At 55.4% G+C, this 17,417-nt stretch overlaps 6 protein-coding genes across 6 annotated transcripts; 4 read left to right on the top strand and 2 right to left on the bottom strand.

The window, feature by feature from the left end:
• Positions 1-1,836: 1,836 nt before the first annotated feature.
• On the top strand, positions 1,837-2,974 carry LTHEOB_11691 (Oxidation resistance; the record flags this gene model as incomplete). Its single annotated transcript, XM_035508475.1, has 3 exons — positions 1,837-2,382; positions 2,446-2,777; positions 2,833-2,974. The coding sequence occupies 3 exons, from the start codon at positions 1,837-1,839 to the stop codon at positions 2,972-2,974; spliced, it is 1,020 nt and encodes a 339-aa protein (XP_035365683.1).
• Positions 2,975-4,136: 1,162 nt separating this feature from the next.
• LTHEOB_11692 (Thermophilic desulfurizing enzyme family protein) lies at positions 4,137-5,622 on the top strand (the record flags this gene model as incomplete). Its single annotated transcript, XM_035508476.1, has 3 exons — positions 4,137-4,450; positions 4,553-5,026; positions 5,082-5,622. 3 exons carry the CDS (start codon positions 4,137-4,139, stop codon positions 5,620-5,622), a joined length of 1,329 nt encoding a protein of 442 aa, XP_035365684.1.
• A 734-nt stretch (positions 5,623-6,356) lies between these two features.
• On the bottom strand, positions 6,357-7,468 carry LTHEOB_11693 (Sam dependent methyltransferase; the record flags this gene model as incomplete). The annotated part of the gene is made up of 2 exons (XM_035508477.1): positions 6,357-7,032; positions 7,149-7,468. 2 exons carry the CDS (start codon positions 7,466-7,468, stop codon positions 6,357-6,359), a joined length of 996 nt encoding a protein of 331 aa, XP_035365685.1.
• A 2,119-nt stretch (positions 7,469-9,587) lies between these two features.
• Positions 9,588-11,211, top strand: LTHEOB_11694 (Amino acid transporter; the record flags this gene model as incomplete). The annotated part of the gene is made up of 4 exons (XM_035508478.1): positions 9,588-9,740; positions 9,797-10,050; positions 10,136-11,094; positions 11,171-11,211. The coding sequence occupies 4 exons, from the start codon at positions 9,588-9,590 to the stop codon at positions 11,209-11,211; spliced, it is 1,407 nt and encodes a 468-aa protein (XP_035365686.1).
• A 1,694-nt stretch (positions 11,212-12,905) lies between these two features.
• Positions 12,906-14,267, bottom strand: LTHEOB_11695 (Mannitol 1-phosphate dehydrogenase; the record flags this gene model as incomplete). The annotated part of the gene is made up of 2 exons (XM_035508479.1): positions 12,906-13,459; positions 13,535-14,267. 2 exons carry the CDS (start codon positions 14,265-14,267, stop codon positions 12,906-12,908), a joined length of 1,287 nt encoding a protein of 428 aa, XP_035365687.1.
• Positions 14,268-15,401: 1,134 nt separating this feature from the next.
• Positions 15,402-16,945, top strand: LTHEOB_11696 (Pyroglutamyl peptidase type i; the record flags this gene model as incomplete). Its single annotated transcript, XM_035508480.1, has 2 exons — positions 15,402-15,503; positions 16,112-16,945. 2 exons carry the CDS (start codon positions 15,402-15,404, stop codon positions 16,943-16,945), a joined length of 936 nt encoding a protein of 311 aa, XP_035365688.1.
• Between the last annotated feature and the right edge of the window lie 472 nt (positions 16,946-17,417).

Here is a 17,417-nt window from a genome sequence, read left to right on the forward strand (position 1 = left end):
GAGAAAACCTGAGGCAATAGAAGGATACCAGCCACCAAGGAACAGTTACGAGACAGCGACGACCGACTCCATAGAACCAGAGTATATTCGATCGGAATATATCCCCGGACACACGGAGCTCCGAGTAGTGAACAAAGACCCTGAAGGGGTAGATGACAGCACACCGGAGGACGACACGGATGAGGAGCCTCGAAAGCTGGACAGTGATCCTCAAGAAAGAAAACATGATACACCAACACAGGAAGGCAACAACACGGAGGCTCAAACGCCGGGTGAAAGCAACCCTGAAGAAACAGAAACCAGGATGCCACCAGAAGGCGGCAACGATGAAAGGTCTCAACCGCCGAGCAACTCTGGGCCCGCAGAAAACGACCCGCATCGCACATCCCTAGGGAGCCAACCACCGAACAACTCCGAATCAGCAGGAAACAATCCTCCACCAGAGATCCGCAACACTGCAGAGCCAACAAGCAGCCCTGAGACTATGGTACCCATTACTGACGGAGCGGCCGCATATCAGTCGTTCTGGTCAGAAACGTCTTCGGATGATGACCAGCCGCTATCTCGGAGAGAGAAACTAAAAGCCAAGTGGGAGAGGTGCAAGGAGAGACTGAGGGCCACGCGGGAGAGGTGCAGAGAGACACTGACGGCCAGGTGTGAGAAGTGCAAAGAGACACTGAGAGCCATGCCGGAGAGGTGCAGGGAGGCACTGAGGGCCACGCGGGAGAAATTGAGGGATAAGTGGGAAAAATGCAAGGATACAATGGATGTTCTAGTAGAGAGAACGGGGGAGGCAATACGGCTGTCATTTTGTTGGCTAGATTGTGTAGGAGCCGTTGTTAAAGAATGCTGCCTCGTGCTTTGGGCGGACTAGTGACTGATTCACTCATTTCTATGGAGGGGTTTACAACAGACAAGTAGCTGCCGTAGCTAATTCTAGTATTATTGGTTCACAACATATCCAAGGTGAAAAGAAATTATCCCTTGTCCTAATTAATTATACATTCACGCCCGGACGATAGCTTCAAGTACACATGGTATAAGGATGTGTTGCTTTCGTGGCATTTTAAGAAATAGGACCGTGGAGATCAGGACACAACATCTATGTTCGCAACTTCTGGCGAGAGGCCTATCCGCCAAGCTTCCCCGTGCCACCGAGTTTGAGAGACGAAAGGCAAAAATCAGCCGGGAACAGTGACCTAGAAGCTTGCCCATGATATAACAGAGTGGAGCGCAGTGATGCGCTTATGTAACGATTCGTGTAAACCATCCAACGGCGGGAAAGTTAGTAATGCCCAGCTTCAATGGCCAACTCATCGGGATTTTTACTTGAGAAGAGAAGCATGTCTGGAGTCTTGGCATCGGAGGTTTGTAATGCCCAGCAAAATACTCAGCCTACTGCACGATTCTTTACGTAACGTAGTGCAGGTGTCCGGAAAAGGCAATTCTTGAGGCTTGGCTCTGGCTTTGCGCGAGGTATAAAGACGGTGGGAGTTCGGGGTCGAGGTAGGAGACACAAGCGCGGCGCGGCTAGTTGCGGCGGTCGCTGAAAACAAAAAAGGAACTAATATCGACACGCAGCGAAGGAATGCCCGCGGCCAGACTCAGCCCTACGTCTTTGGTGGCTGGGAGCTCAGGCCACATTCTGGGGTCGGCCGGCTTGGCCTATGAAACTTGGTCGCAACAAGCACATCAGCTCACCCTCTGTTTGCCTACGCCAACTTCTCCACGCTCGTTCCCGGCCGGTCACGAAGGAGCCACCAGCACGCGACACCCACCCACAACCGATTGGCCAATCCTCGCCGCAAGCACCCGCATCCTCCCCCGCAGCAGCACATGTCGGCCTACGCCCCGATCTCGTCGTCGGACGTTGGTGGTGAGCCACAGCGCCCCTCCCGCCAGCAGGCGGGCCGCTCCAGCTCGTCCAACAACACCAACCGCTACTCGGCCGGCTCCTTCTTCACCTACCCCGTCTCGCGCACCGTCTCCGGCCTGCTGCGGCGCATCTCGACCGAGCCCTCGTCGTCGAACGACTTGTCGTCGGCCTCCATGGGCGGCCTGAAACCGAACACCAGCCGTGTGCCTGGCGTCTACACGCCGCCGCGGCGCCAGGCCTCGCCGTTCCAGCCGCCGCCGCTGTCGCCCTTGAATCTGGAGGGCTGGAAGGAGGGCACGAGCGACCGCTCGAAGCTGCTGTCGCGCCAACTCGCCGAGGAGATCCGGCTGCTGATCCCGCCGCGCCTGCAGCTGGTGGAAACGTGGAAGCTCGCGTACAGCTTGGAACAGGACGGCGTCAGCTTAGCGACGCTGTACAAAAATTGCGAGGAGCTCAGAGGGAAGCGTGGGGGCTACGTCTTGGTTGTTAGAGACGGCGATGGCGGGGTAAGTCGAACCCCCCCACCAATTCAGCACATCGAGGAAATCAGCAATGCTAACATCGATTAGGTATTTGGCGCATACCTGACTGACGCTCCGCACCCGAACCCGCATTTCTTCGGCACTGGCGAGTGCTTCCTGTGGCGGGCTCACGTCCTGCCTGGCCTGCCTAGCCTCGCCTCGCTCCCGCCGCCACCCTCGGCCGATACCACAAACGCCCAGCGCATGACGACAATAGCACAGCCGAAACACCACCTAAGCCCGCCCAACTCGAATGCCCCGAGCAATGGTGGCAGCGGTGCTAGCACACCCGAGAGAATTAGATTCAAAGCATTCCCGTACAGCGGCGTAAACGATTACATGATGTTCTGTGAGACAGGGTTTCTGAGTGTAGGCGGAGGGTAAGTGTTCTTGCCGCCCTATGTGGAAACGGTAATGCTGACCTGTTCCAACCAGTGACGGTCATTATGGCCTCTGGTTAGACGACAACCTCGAGAACGGCATCTCCAGCTCCTGCCCTACATTCGGCAACGAGCCTCTCAGCGACGAAGGCGAGAAGTTCGACGTCATGGGAGTTGAGCTGTGGTTTATCGGTTAAACGATAACCGAGGGAAAGCTTAGACCCAACTATGAAGAATGCATAATTAGCGACGAGAGGAGGAGGAGGATAATAATTTTCAGCTGCATGGTTTTGAGGGATGCATAATCGGCGCTAGGATGATTGGATAGTAGAAGCAAGTCCAATCCCGGATCCAAGGCGTTGTGGACAGGATACATTTGAAGTTTCTTAGGCGACGTAGGATACCATCGGCTTCATTGCCTTTCTGCTTTCGGCTTTCATTGTATAAAATTCGCCTGGATAGTTGATGATACAATTGAGCGAATTTATTGTAAATTGTCCTTTGGGGTTTGATCAATGGCGTCGTGCGATCAATCAAGAGCCTGAGAAGTTACCGTTCAGATATCCGGTAGCTCATTTTGTTGATCAATGGTTGCACAGAGCTGTCTGACTCGCTTCCCAGCCGGCAGAATAAGCTTACCCATTCATTGGCAAAACTGGTAGGATATGGCGAAAGTTTGAACTTTCCAGCAAAGTCTGTTGTTTTAAGCATGGTTGCGTCGTGAGTATCCGCAAGATTGGAGGTTCATCGATCGGAAAACTGGAGGAAGAGCAATAGCGAGATGGGTATCAATAGTCTGACCTGCCAATGCTCAGCGGGGTAGCACCGCGAGCCTGTGAGGCTCAAGTTTTGGTGATACCTACTATCGCTAGATGAGAAAATCACGTGCCAAGCACGACTGCTATGATGTCAGGGACGACTAAGATTGCGACATGCAGCGCGCGTAAACCCCAACCGTGATCCGGACGCGTTTCCCCCGCTCTGCCCCTCCTATCGACGGTGCTTATCACAGCAAGCTCGGGAGTCAGGACGAAGCTGCAGTGCCACTCGACGCTGACCCCTGCAGATCGCTCAGACCATCGACGACCCCCGCTTCGCGATGCTTGGGTGGAATCGCGACATTGCGCGCAGCTCCGCTGCAGCGCGTCTTCCGGACCCGCAGTCTTGAATAGTTATAGCTGCCATGTCTGCGTCTTGAACTTGCGTTTCTTCTTGACATTTTCTCTCTCATCATCTCTCATCAATTGTCTGTGTTTTCCCTCCCCGTTGGCCCTCAATTGGTTGCCAATTGAGCTTTCATCTCGTCTCATCTCAGCTGTTTTCTTTCGTACCCGTCTCATCTAGCGCGATATCCTCACAATGGCTGCCAATGGTCACATAGATGGCATCCCGCCCCCTGCTACCGACCCCGCCATCTACGAAGAATACCGCTTCAAGTGGTCGAAGCTCCCCACCACCGCTGAAGAATGGATCGAACGTGCGGCAGAGGTCAAGGACGTTCTCGCCGTGGACGCCGTGAAGCGCGACCGCGAGAACAAGACGCCGCGCGCTGAAGTCGCTCTTCTCAAGCACTCGGGCCTGCTGAAGCTCCTCGGACCCGTGAAGTATGGCGGCGGAGGTCAGCCATGGGCGGTCGGCTACCGGGCCATTAGGGAGGTCGCCAAGGGCGATGGGTGAGTGATCCCCAATGACGTGGACCGCCGCGGTGGAAGCGCAAGGCACACGCGAATTGGAGAGGGACACGCTTGCTGACGGGTGGGGCGATTGTCTCACAGCTCGATCGGCATGCTTCTAGGCTACCACCTTCTATGGAGCACCACCGCCAACGTCGTCGGCTCCGCCGAGCAGGCCGAGGCGCTGCAAGAGTACATCGTCGGCAACAACCTGTTCCTGGGCGGCGCCGTCAACCCGCGCGACAACGACCTGAAGGCTACGCCCTCGGGCGACAACTTGATCTTCAATGGCTTCAAGAATTTCAACACCGGTGGCGTCATCTCTGACCTGACGGTGCTGGAGGGTGTGTTGGAGGGCACTAATGACCATATGTTCACCGTTGTTCGCACGGAGCAGCCGGGTATTCAGTTCGCGTACAACTGGGACAACGTTGGTCTGCGCTTGACCGAGTCCGGTAGCGTCAAAATCGACAACGTCGTGGTGCCGTGGACAGACGTGCTGGGGTGGGATAGCACCACGAGGAAGCCTGATCCGAAGGTTTTGGGAACTCCATTTTCCTCGTTGCTACTGCCGACGTACGTATATCCCCTTCTCAGTTTTGGTTAACAAAGCTAACAAACGACGCAACAGCATCCAACTCGTCTTCTCCAACTTCTACCTCGGCATCGCGCAGGGCGCGCTCGACCACGCGGCGGCCTACACGCGCAAGAACACGCGCGCGTGGCCGTTTGGCGGCGACAACAAGGAGTCAGCGCTCGACGAGTTCTACATCCTCGAGCGCTACGGCAACTTCCACGCGCACCTGGCCGCCGCCGACGCCCTGGCCGACCGCGCCGGCCACGCCGCCTCCAAGCTCTACGCCACCTTCAACCACCACAACCCGGCCCACGGCCACCGCGACAACCGCACCGAGCTGTCCGCCCGCCAGCGCGGCGAGTTCGCGGAGCTGGTTGCGAGCGTCAAGGTTGTGACGACGGATACGGGCTTGAAGGTTACGAGTGGTGTGTTTGAGGTTACGGGGAGCAAGGCGACCAGTGCGAAGGTCGGCTTGGATCGGTTTTGGAGGGATATCAGGACGCATACCCTGCACGATCCGGTGGCGTATAAGAACAGGGAGTTGGGGAGGTGGGTGTTGTTGGATGAGATTCCGGAGGTTACGTGGTACACTTGAACGACGGGAAGTTGGGAATGATGGGGTAAGTACGCAAACATTTCATGATAGGGTGGAAAAAATGACCTCTTTTATTACTGAGTTTTTGGCTATTTTCTTACTGGTGATTCTACGGTCTGCTCGGGACCAGCTTGAGAAGATCAAATCTAAGCAATGTCCAAAAATCTTAGTGCGGTTGACTCCACGTCCCTACGTCCACGATGACCTCAACATGACGTTGGAGCACAGTTGAGCAAGTTCGAGTGGTGGATACCATTGCACGATCCAGAGCCTGGCCCTATCCCCATGCCTACGGTGAGAAATGGACCACACGGTCGCCGGTCTTGAGCAGCGTCAGTTCCGGCTAACTGGGAATAGACCCTTAAAGGGAAAACAGGCGGTGGACGCCCGGGAAGAGAAGCTGTTCCTAGATTATTCGCAGGATATTGCAGTATATAAGCCAGTAAGTCAAGCCCTTCTGATATGCTAGTGACGCTCGAAGAGGTTGGAGCTTGGTTAAATGAGAGCCTGAAGGTTTATGTAGGGTACCCCAAGTCTCCACCCGTCCTCTGTGGGTAATATAAAGAGGTCGAAGGTTCGAAAACGAGCTAGGGAAGACAAAAAAGACGGTCCCAAGGAGTCTTTCTGAGCTTAACCCGCATGTAGCGGGGTTCAGTTTTGCCCTTTCCATCGACAGTCATTCTTTTTTTTTTCTTTCACCACCCACCCACCTTCCCTTCCCTTCCCTCACTCACTCAGACCGCCGCCACCGGCTTCCGCGCATAACAAACAAACATGTCATGATACGCATGAATCCTCGGATCCCTCACCTCCCTCTTCACCCTCTCAATCCACTCCATCGCCCCCTCATACGAAAACCCCAGCACCCTCGTCAGCATCGCCAAGCACCAATTCTCCACGCCCTCAACCAGATGCAGCCGACTCCACCTACCAACCTCCTTCATCCACGGATCCCTCGGCCACGGCCCCGTCGGCCACGCATACTCCCTCTGCACCACATCGCTCCACCCGCCCTCCTCCAACCACCCGCGCATCCGATACACCACATCCCCCGGCTTCCCAATCGCCTCGCACGCCCGCCTGCCGAAGTCGTCCAGCTGCACCAGCGCCGCGTCGGCCGGTAGTGAGTTGTCGGGCGACTTGAACAGCCGGCCCATCTCGACGTGCTCGACGTAACCGCCGGGTTTAAGAATGCGCAGGCACTCGCGGTAGAAGGCGGGCCAGTCGCTGACGCAGCCGAAGAGCGACCGCACGTGCACGAGGTCGAAGGTGCCGGCGGCGAAGGGCCACGGGTAGGCGTTGGCGTCGCTGATCTCGAAGGAGCAGTTGGGGGGAGCCCAGGAGGGTGCTTGGGCGGGGGAGATGTCGGTGCCGAGGACGGTGGTGGTGGGGTGGGACTCGGCGAAGTCTCTGGGGAGGGGAGGCGTGGGTTAGAAGAAGATCATGCGGATGGAGAAGAGGGTGGGTGGTTGTGGTTGTGCAGGGCGATTGAGCGAAAGGAAGAGAGAGCACGGATTAGAACGTACATCGCCCATGTGCCCGTCCCGCACCCGACGTCCAAGACCTTCTCGATCTTTTCTGGCAGGGGCGCGAGCGTGAGCTTGTCGTCCAGCGTCTTCAGCCACAGGTTGTGCGCGATGTCGAGGTGCTCGCTGGCTTTCTCGTCGTTGGGTCCCCAGTATCCGCTGCCGACATCATTGTTGCTGGCGTGATAGCGACGTCCGTTCTCGTAGCGGTACTTGTAGATGCTGGATTGCACGCTGGTTGTCTCGCTGGCAAGATCGTCGTCATCTTCAACGCCGGCGGTATCGGCGTGCGGATCCACTGCGAGAGCGTCTGTCGACATCTTCGAGCTTTGAAATTTCGGAGCCAAGGAGCGTATTACGACAGCGGAGAAGACAGCAAGAGACTGTAGGACCGAAAGCGGGGCATGCTTGCTATGTATGTATGTGCCTACAGTGAAACGGCTAATCCCGCCACAGTGAAGTGAGCGCGGGGCGTTTGCTTCCTTTTGCAATTTACAATCGTCCCGGTGATTCCTGATCCGAGCGGCGTTCCGAAGTGCGGATGACAAGTCTGGAGAAGATCCCGTGCTGTGCCTGTCAAATACGCTCGGCAGTCTCCACACTTGGATTCGGCCGTTCCGAGCTGTCGGGTTTATTGATGATCTTTTCCAGGGACGAAGGTCTCCCAGCCCGGTCTGTGGAATATGGCGAGATTACCGACATCGTTGTAGGAGTGAAACTGAGAGTGGATCATTGTGGTAGGTAGTTGCTGTGCGGCTTAGTCGAACGACAATGTAAAGTGCCTGGTGCTAATACACAATCGTTGGGTTAGCCACCGGTATTCAGTCGCCCAGGTGACCCTGAGCCGATTCCTGCTGAATTTAAAAATATAGAAAGTATCTACCATCGCCTGCTCGTGACTGCAGTCAGCATGCCACCGAAACGGCTTCTATAAAACAATGAACAATGGGAGATTTTACGATCTTTCTCTTCTAACTTTTTGCATGGCCATGAACGCCGTACCCTTCCATAGAACGGACGTACTTCCTCCAGTGTCGGTCTATCAGAGTTTATACTGTGGACAACCTTACGCAGGATGAAATGGGTGTTGATGTTGATGGGTATCAGCGTTTCCCGTAAATGCTTAAGGACATTTGTATGTACAAATGATAGATGACGACTAGATATAGCGAGGAAACGAAGTAGTTATTGAGAACTTGTATGCGCCTCTTGTTCCGCTTCATTGTCAGTCAAACTCATGAAAATGTGATAATGATGGAAGATTCGATTATGAAGCTGGCTCGGTGAAGTCACTCGATTCGACATGACCTACAACTATGAACACAGCGGTCAGAAACTCAGAAAAAATCACAGACTAACAAGCCCAGCTTATTTATGCAAGCTGTTTCTTCTTGACTGGCTTCGTTACTTTGTCGCGAGAGTCATCGGGCCGAGGCGCCTATCAGCACCATCGGGCAATACTTCCGATCAGCGGGGACTCTGTGCCCCGCGGCCAAGGCTATAATTACTCTTCACATCACGGGACGTCTAGGGAAAAGCGCTGTTAGTCGCTTGAGTGAAACCGGCTTTCTGTGGAGCACTCACTGCTGCTTGTGGGGATTGACGTTGCCGTTGTTTCCGCACCGCTATCCCCGCTGGAATGTCACCCGGCAAGCCAAGTGCACGAGAACGATTGAGCTGTGGAAATCCGCTGGCAGACATTGGAGCAGGGGAACACCTAGATAACCAGATACCTAGCCTAGATTCCGAGGGCTCCGAGAGCAGGGAAGTGCTGTGGTGCCGACGAATTATGGTGTCCAGCCACAGCCCTCAAAGTATTGGCGCGTAGAGTGGGTGGCGGCTGATTCCCGCTTCCCTCGTAACCCAATTTCAACCTCCTGCATCCCGTACCCCCCATCTTGCACGACCAGCTGATTTCATCACCACAATTTGTCGCGTAATGGGAAAATGGTCTTCGCGAGGAAACTTCCCGCAACAATCTCGAATGCCAACTCACGGCTGCCAATGCAGGGCGGGGTAATCTACATTTATCCCGGGAATTGTGGCCGATTTCAGATCGCCCTTGATTAGCTAACAGCGTACAGAAAAAAGCAATGATTGCTGGTGAAACCCAATCATCATGAATCATTAAATCGGGCCTTGGCAGTGATAAGGAGGGGAAACTTGCATCTGCCCTGCAACCTTGATGGCTGATCCTCCAAGCCAAGGTACCAAAAGTGGGATGGACCACTGGGCACCGTGGGCCGTTATCTGCAGGCTGGGACAATCATTTGCTATCTCCGGCCCATAACAAGATCTTTAGTACTACATACATCCCCAATGCCGTGACTACATGAATCAACTTGCGTCCGCTTTCCGTCTTCTCTTTGATCTTTCTTCCTTGTGCCTGAAGCAATTGGGCCAGTTTCTTTTCTTTTGAAAAACATCCCGTTCTTCGCCATGTCGGAGAAGAAATCAAGCCTTGATATTGCGCAAACACCACCTGACCGTGGAGTTGGAGATGTAGAAGCGATTGCGTATGACAAAGAGGTCGAAAATGATTTCGAAGTCTTCAAAAAGGGCGAAGGCGTTGATTTCAGAACCGTCGGCTGGGTAAGGTTCCCGCAAACCAAGCTCTCATAGCACGAATCTGACAGAAAGTGATACAGGTCAAAGCAACCGTCATCTTCCTCAAAATCATCTTTGCTACCGGAGTTTTGTCCATCCCAACGGCCATGTATAGTCTGGGCGCTGTAGGCGGAGCACTCTCAGTCATCGGATGGGGCGCTTTAAACACCTACACAGCTGTCATACAGGGAAACTTCAGGAACAAACATGCCCATTGCCATTCCATCGCCGACATGGCTGAGCACGTCGGCGGCGTCGTCTGCAAGGAAATCACCGGCGCTCTCTTCATCATCGCGTAAGCACAAGCCAGACCATTTCTCGCCCCTCCCACCACCACCCCAACAAATAGCTCGACCTGCTCACACATTCCCCCCCTCCAGCTACATCCTCTGCGCCGGCTCGGGCATAATCGGCGTCTCAACCGGCATCAACGCGCTCTCCACGCACGCCGCCTGCACCAACTGGTGGGCCTTCCTCGCGACCGTCGTCATCTGCGCCACCGCCGCCGTCCGCAAATTCGAAAAGATCGCCTGGCTAACCTGGGCCGGCTTCGGCTCCATCTTCACCGCCGTCCTCATCATCGTCATCGCCGTGACGACGCGCTCACGGCCCGCCGCCGCTCCCGCCACGGGCCCCTACGAGCTCGGCTACCACGCCGTCATGTACCCGGGCTTCGCGGCCGGCATGGTCGCGTCGGCGTCCATCTTCGTGTCGTCGGCCGGCACGTCGGCGTTCCTGCCGGTCATCTCGGAGATGCGCGAGCCGCGCGATTTCAAGCGCGCGCTGTACGCGGCGATGGGGTTTGTCACGGCGTCGTATTTGGCGTTTTCGCTTGTCGTGTATAGGTGGTGTGGGATGTGGGTGGCTAGCCCGTCGTTGGGGTCGGCGGGGCCGACGGTGAAGAAGGTCGCGTATGGTGTTGGGTTGGTGGGCTTGGTCGTGTCGGCGTGCTTGTATTTGCACGTCGCGGCTAAGTATGTGTTTGTGCGCCTGCTGCGTGGGTCGAAGCACCTTCAGGCGGATACGTTCGTGCATTGGGCGACGTGGTTGGCGTGCGTATTTGGGCTTGGTGCGCTGAGCTTCGTGCTCGCGCAGAGTATTCCGATTTTTAACTATCTGTTGGCGCTGACGGGGACGATTTGCTTCGCGCCGTTGGCGATTACCTTGCCCGGGTGGTTGTGGTTGTTTGACCATGGGGAGTGGAGAACAGGAGGGGTGAGGAAGGCGGCGTGGTATTGGTTTCATTGGTTTTTGGTGATACTGGGTCTGTTCTTTTTGGTGGGAGGCACGTATGGCGTTGTGCAGCAGATCATTGATGCGTATGCGGATGGGACGATTGGTAAGTCAAAACATCTATTCCATGGACGTGGAAGCAGTTCAGAGTGGAAAGACAGTGCTAATGCCTCATTTCGCAGGCTCGGCGTTTTCGTGTGCGGACAATTCGGGCTCAACTTGACGCAGACTATTGGGCGGGACGAAGAAGTTTCTTGGGTCATTTTGGAGACCTTATTGGGCGAGTACGAGCGTGTTAGCCTATCACTAGAGTTTGAAGAATCAAGATCGACTAAGCACGAGAGCGAGGGTGTATACGGCCTCACGCCTGTGTGTATGATGATCTCGGACTTTTGTGCACGTGGTATCAAAGTTAAAATGGATGTCGTGTGCGATGAGTCAGTAATTGGGTGGACGGATACCTTGAAAAGTCTTCCCCCGGGACGCAATTACCGTTGAACGAATATCACTGCAATTGGTAACTCAAAAATTCAGTTTGAATTACAGCGGCCGATTGATCACTCTGTGGGCTCTCGGCTCCACTTTGTCAACTTTCAATTCTCGAGAAGATATTTCATGATAGATCAGCGGACACTGCAGTATCTCATCTTCTCTCATTATATAAATTCATCTATGTTGAAGAATGATGATGTTTAATGAGAGTATCTAACCATGTACACCATGGCAGATTGGAATCGGTGGTGCTTCCAGTCTATCATTGCAAAAATTGATCATGTTGACGACAGTCAGCAATGAATGATGCTGAGCGCTCCCTCTGTAGCATTATTACATCCCCGCGTGGAGGTCGAAAAGGTTCGAGGCAGCAGCCTCCGCCGCGAAAGTCGGTCTGGAGTTTCCTCTTCGAATGAAAGCTTCTGTGTGAATGAACTGCTTGGTAGAATGACACAATAATAGCTTTATGTGAAGCGTGCGGTGCATTTAAAGTAGGGTCGAGCACGGAAGCATGACTTCCCAGCCATGCATCCGAACTCGGGACGTGTCGGCCTGTACATGTGATGGTCGATCATGAATATGCGATAAAGCTCACTATATAATCCCGTAAGCGCTTCTTAAACTGACGATTCCCTGATCGAGCGAGGATCTTCCGCCGTCTATCTACAATCAATCACAAAGCACCCCACTCTCTTCTTGTGCTGCAGCTTGAGGAATTGCTAAGTGGACCCTACGCCGTTCGAGAAGCGGCGTTCGTCTCATCTGGGGGATCAAGAAGTCTTGAGTGCGAAGCGTACTTTCGGGCCCTAATGCTGCGCATCTTCATCATGGAATACTGAAGAAACGTCGCATTAGACCATACAAAGTCTTCACATTCCCATTGAATATGGAGGAAGGCTTAAATCTGATTCGCCCCACTTTTGCCGCAACTGAAGGCAGAGAAGGCGGCCAAAAAGTGATCGATTCTGTGTTCGTTGCCATTGACCAGCAGGACCACAACGATGGAATATAATGTAGTCATAGTAAGCACACTATTTATAAAGACTCTCCAACCAACGTCCAGCAAACCAGGTCACAGGCGCTTTATTCAGATCACACTACCACCTGCCCAATTTGAGCAGGGACATCTCGGAGTGTGCCGAACACGAGTACCCTGCATATGTAGGATCATGACAAAACTGGGTATCACAGAGTCAGGCACCGTATCCACCAGCCTCAACCTCATTCGCCAGATGCGCTCACGGAGCCACGATATCGTTCCACCTGGATCTTTGCTCTGTCTCACTTTATCTATTCTTCATCTGTTCTCTTCGCACTCTTCTTTCCTATCCATCCACCCCGTTTTTCCTTTTCACCACCAACGCAAAAGAGCGATGATTCAAACATTACCAAATTTTTTTTATAAAACAGGATATCGCACAACATCTACAAACTCGCCTTGCTAACCTCCTCATTGAAGACCTTCCTCGCATCCACAAGCTCCCTCTCCAAATCCTCCTCCCAGATCCAGCTCATCCGCGACTGCAAGTTCGCGGCAATCTTCTTCACATCGTCCTCGCAGCCAGGCAGCTCGAAATCGTACAGGCGGCCGGCCTCGTTGCTCGTGGTGACGAGCCTGTGTGTGCGGTCGATGCGCACCTTCTCGAAGGCGTTAAAGGCCGCCTGGACGTCCTTGGCGTCTTTCACGTCGGCCAGCAGGGCGGCCATGAGCCAGGCGTCCTCGACGGCCATGCCGGCGCCGGAGCCCTGGTGCGGGGTGGTGGCGTGGGCGGCGTCGCCGATGACGCAGATGCGGTCGCGCGTGTAATAGGGCGCAGGCGGGTGCTCGAACAAGGCCCAGATGTCCGTCTTTTGCATCAGCGACATGATGTCGCGCACGTGCTTGGACCAGCCGGCGAAGTCGTTGAGCAGCGCCTCCTTGGTCGTCGGCACGACCCAGTTGGGCTCATCCCAGATTTTGCTGCTGGCGAAGGCGACGACTGTTGCGAGGATTGATCGTCAGTATGCTTGTGTCTCCTATGTATTGCTGATCTTTTTTCAGGGGAAAAACATACCGTTCATGGTGGCACCGTGCTCAATAGGGAAGGTCAGCACGTGGCCGTGGTAACCCAGGTACATTTGGCTGTTGCGAGCCAGCTCGTCGCCCAGCAGCTCGGCGGCCTTCTCCATGGGAATCAGGCCTCTGTAGGCGTACTTGCCGCTGAAGCGGGCCTTTGCGGCGGGGTGGTCGTCACCGAGGAGGATCTGACGGGTGCGGCTCTTGATGCCGTCGCAACCAATGACGGCGCTGTGCACGGCCTCGGTGCCGTCCAAGAAGTGCAGCTTCACGTTGCCATCAGGCAGCGTCTCGATACGGTCCAACCTCTTTCCGAACTTCGCGACGTTATCCGGCACCAGGTCGACCATGGCGTCGAGGAAGTGTGCGCGGTGCACGGCGGCCTGGCCCGAGGGCCCCGGCACCGAGGAGATCAGCTCGCCCTGGTTTGCGTTGGCGTCGCTGCCGCCGTGGCCCATTCCGCGCCGGAAGTCAAACCAGATGTGCTTCTTGCTGTCCCACAGGTTGAAGGTTGCGACCTTCTCGAAGCCCGACCGCACCTCGGGGGCGATCAGCGACATGGCGCGCGCAGCATTGGCGCCGATGGCAACGCCTGCGCCTATCTCGCCAAAGGCTTGGGCGGATTCGTAAAGGGTGACGGGGATGTTTTGGCGCACCAGGCCGATGGTGAGGGTGACGCCGGCAATGCCGCCGCCGACGACGGCGATGTTGAAATTGCGTTCGGTGGACATGGCGAAGCTCTGGAGTGTCGGAAGTGGCAGGAAGGAAGAAAAAAGAGGAGAGAAGCGGAAGAGGCGCGGGAAAGTTCGCGGGAGTTGAGGGGAAAAAGGGAGGGGTATGGAGAAGATGCGGGGTATCTCTGGTGTTGAAAAGGAGAGCTCCCAGGCGACAATGCTAAGTTATATACAGAAGCTTCGTACGAGGAGCGAAAAGGATGAAGCCCGGTCAGTGCCTTTGCCAATGCTGTGGTTGGTAGATTTCGTCGGATGAGGGCCGCGGGTATGGGGTACGGAGGCGAGCTCCCTGCACTATGACGCCGAGTCGAGGGCGCGCTCGCTCCCCGAAGCCCACCTCGGCCGGTCGCGACGCGCATGCAGAAATTCACATAATGAATGTGGGTGAGCTGCAGGCCGGCTCTGCGCGGGAGTGGCAAGTGGGGAGTGCGTCGTGCGAAGCTGCAGTCGTCGGGGTGTGCACGATGATAGCTAGGGTGTGGGCGATGATGCGTCGGATCCCGCACCTGCTCCGGCGAGCCGCAGTGACCCAACCCGCCGATCTGCACGTGATGGTCTTTCAGAGCCACATTGCGGCGTTGTGGCGGCCTGAAACCTATCCCGCTACCGTGCAACTTGTCTCGAAGCATCATTGTTGAGAAGTCCGGTAGTCTATCGTGCCGCTGCTCATGGAGCAAGCTCCGCCGCCCCGAATCAGGCCTTCTCATTGGCAGACTGACGCCCGGACGTAACGGTGGGATGATGGCCGCGCTCAGCTAATGACGCGGGGTATCGTCCGCCGTGCATCCAGCAAACTTCCTCAACCCTTCTTCAGCTTCAGCCTCAGCTTCTCATCCGGTCGCTACTCTGAGCAGCCCACGGTCATTCAGGATTACTCGGTCTGAGCCACCTGCACACGCAACACCGCACGAGACTCTGCCGAACTCGCCCCGAAGCCCTATCGACAACCCATCCACGCCCCATCCACGGCCCCAGGAAGCTTCTGTGCCTTTCCCGCTCCCTAAATCCCCGTCAAGCTTTGTCGAAGCTTCCGGATATTGCAGATCGCTGCCTTCGTACGAGTGTGCATCAGCCAACCTCCCCACCTGAGTGCTCACTGCATCTCGCCTGCTTCCGCCACCCTGCGCCACCATGGGAGATATTCGAGCTTCGAATGCCGATGCCGCACGCCCCGATGTCCCAAGTGCCGAACCGTCCGAGCGGGAGGTCACTGTGCTCGTCACCGGATTTGGCGTAAGTTCACATACTTTGTCTCGTATCTCCGATCTTGAATTTGTGTCTCCCGGCGCTGGCATTGGTCAGATTCCGGCGTCTGCTTATTCCCCGCTCGTTCCCACTGCAATTTCTCATCATTTCCAATACGTCATTCCTCTCCTGAATCCTTCGTCGTGCGTGCCAGAAGAAAGAGTCGAGTGAGAAGTGGAAGCTATCGTTTGGGCGTTCTTGTATGATTCTCAATCTACCTTTACGCCCGGACAATTGCTTCAGCTACCCATTGAACGAGCCTGGATGCTCGTCGCAATGGCTCAAATCTGTTGGCACCCACGACCCCTCTCCCCGAGTACTGCACAAAACACCGCATCGGTAGCTTAAGTGGGGCGAGATGCCGGTCCGGGCCGGAAATCGGCGTTGATACCTACCACTCTCGCATCAACGCACGCTCGCTTTCAATACTTGCTGCGCCGACTACGCTCTCTCCCACCCCTCCTCAACATCAAATCAACACCCCCTAGTCAAAAACCTTCGTCCCCACCAACACCCTTCCACTCACTCCTCAACCCAATCCAACCCGACCCACACAGCTAACCTCGTAACCAACCCGGTTTCCACAAAACCCACAGCCCTTCCTCGACGAATTCCCCATAAACCCCTCGTGGGAAATCGCCCGCAGCCTCCCCTCGCACCTCACGCTGCCGCCCCAACCACCAATCCCCTCCTCCTCCCCCTCTGCTCCCAACACCAAACCCCCTTCACCCACCAAAATCAAAATCATCACTCCCCCGGCCCCTCTCCGCGTCTCCTACCACCCCACCGCCACCATCCTGCCCGAACTCCTCACCACCCACGCCCCCGACCTCGTCCTCCACATCGGCCTCGCCGCCGGCCGCGATTTTTTCGCCATCGAGCGCTCGTCGGCCCGCCTCGGCTACGCCCGCAACGACGACGTCGACGGCCGCCGCTGGACGAGCGCCGAGTCCGACGCCGCGTGGCCGCGCTACCCGGAGCGGTTGGAGACGGGCTTGGGTTTCGCGGGGGTGTGGGAGGGGTGGAGGGGGGGTTGTTGTGAGAGGGTGGAGGGGGTGGTGGGGGATGAGAGGGTTGAGAGTGAGGGGGCCAGGGGGAGGAGGGGGGGTGGTGGTGGTGGGGAGAGGAAGGGGAGGAGAAAGGTGGCGATCAGGCCGTTTGATAATGTGGGGAGTTATCTTTGTGGGTTTAGCTATTATACGAGTTTGGCGTGGTTTTGGGCGAGGGAGTGCGAGAGGGAGGCGCAGGGTGTGCTGCAGCAGGAGGGGGTGGAGCGGCCGGTGTTGTTCTTGCATGTGCCGGGGTGTCCGGAGGATGAGGATGTGGTGCAGGGGACGGAAATTACGGAGGAGCTGATTAAGGCGATGGTCGCGTGTTGGGTGGCGCAGAAGGAACGGAATGAGAAGCAGAGTCAGGCGATAGCGGCGTAGAGTTGGCATGGTTTGGGGTTGGCTCGTGCTTGTGTAGATGGTCCTTATTTTTGCATATATATTGTCTTCAGGTTTGCTTTACACTTCTTTCTAGAGCAAGTCAATCTTGTCTACAAGATTGACTACGAAGTAAACATGAGAAACTGCGTGCCCGTCGCCCCCAAATATCTGCAAGATATAGATATCACACTTCACCGGCCCTTGTAGTTCGCTGATGATAATCATCACATTCTGTAATTTATCAGCATCATTAAAATATGAGGACTACAAACGCTTGACATTTTTGATGCGCCTCATCATATTGAAGTGAGTGTCTTTCAATACGCATGGTTGTATACACCTGCGCGTTCTCGGAGTGTACGCCTTCCAGAGCGCAAGTTGCTTCAGTACCTGTGGGTGACTTCTCATAAAAATAAAAGATGAGAAGCATGTACAACTAGTGAAAGAGAGAGGCGTTGGTTATCGACCTATA

Source organism: Lasiodiplodia theobromae, assembly GCF_012971845.1.
Source record: "Lasiodiplodia theobromae strain AM2As chromosome Unknown scaffold_52, whole genome shotgun sequence".
Taxonomy (NCBI): domain Eukaryota; kingdom Fungi; phylum Ascomycota; class Dothideomycetes; order Botryosphaeriales; family Botryosphaeriaceae; genus Lasiodiplodia; species Lasiodiplodia theobromae.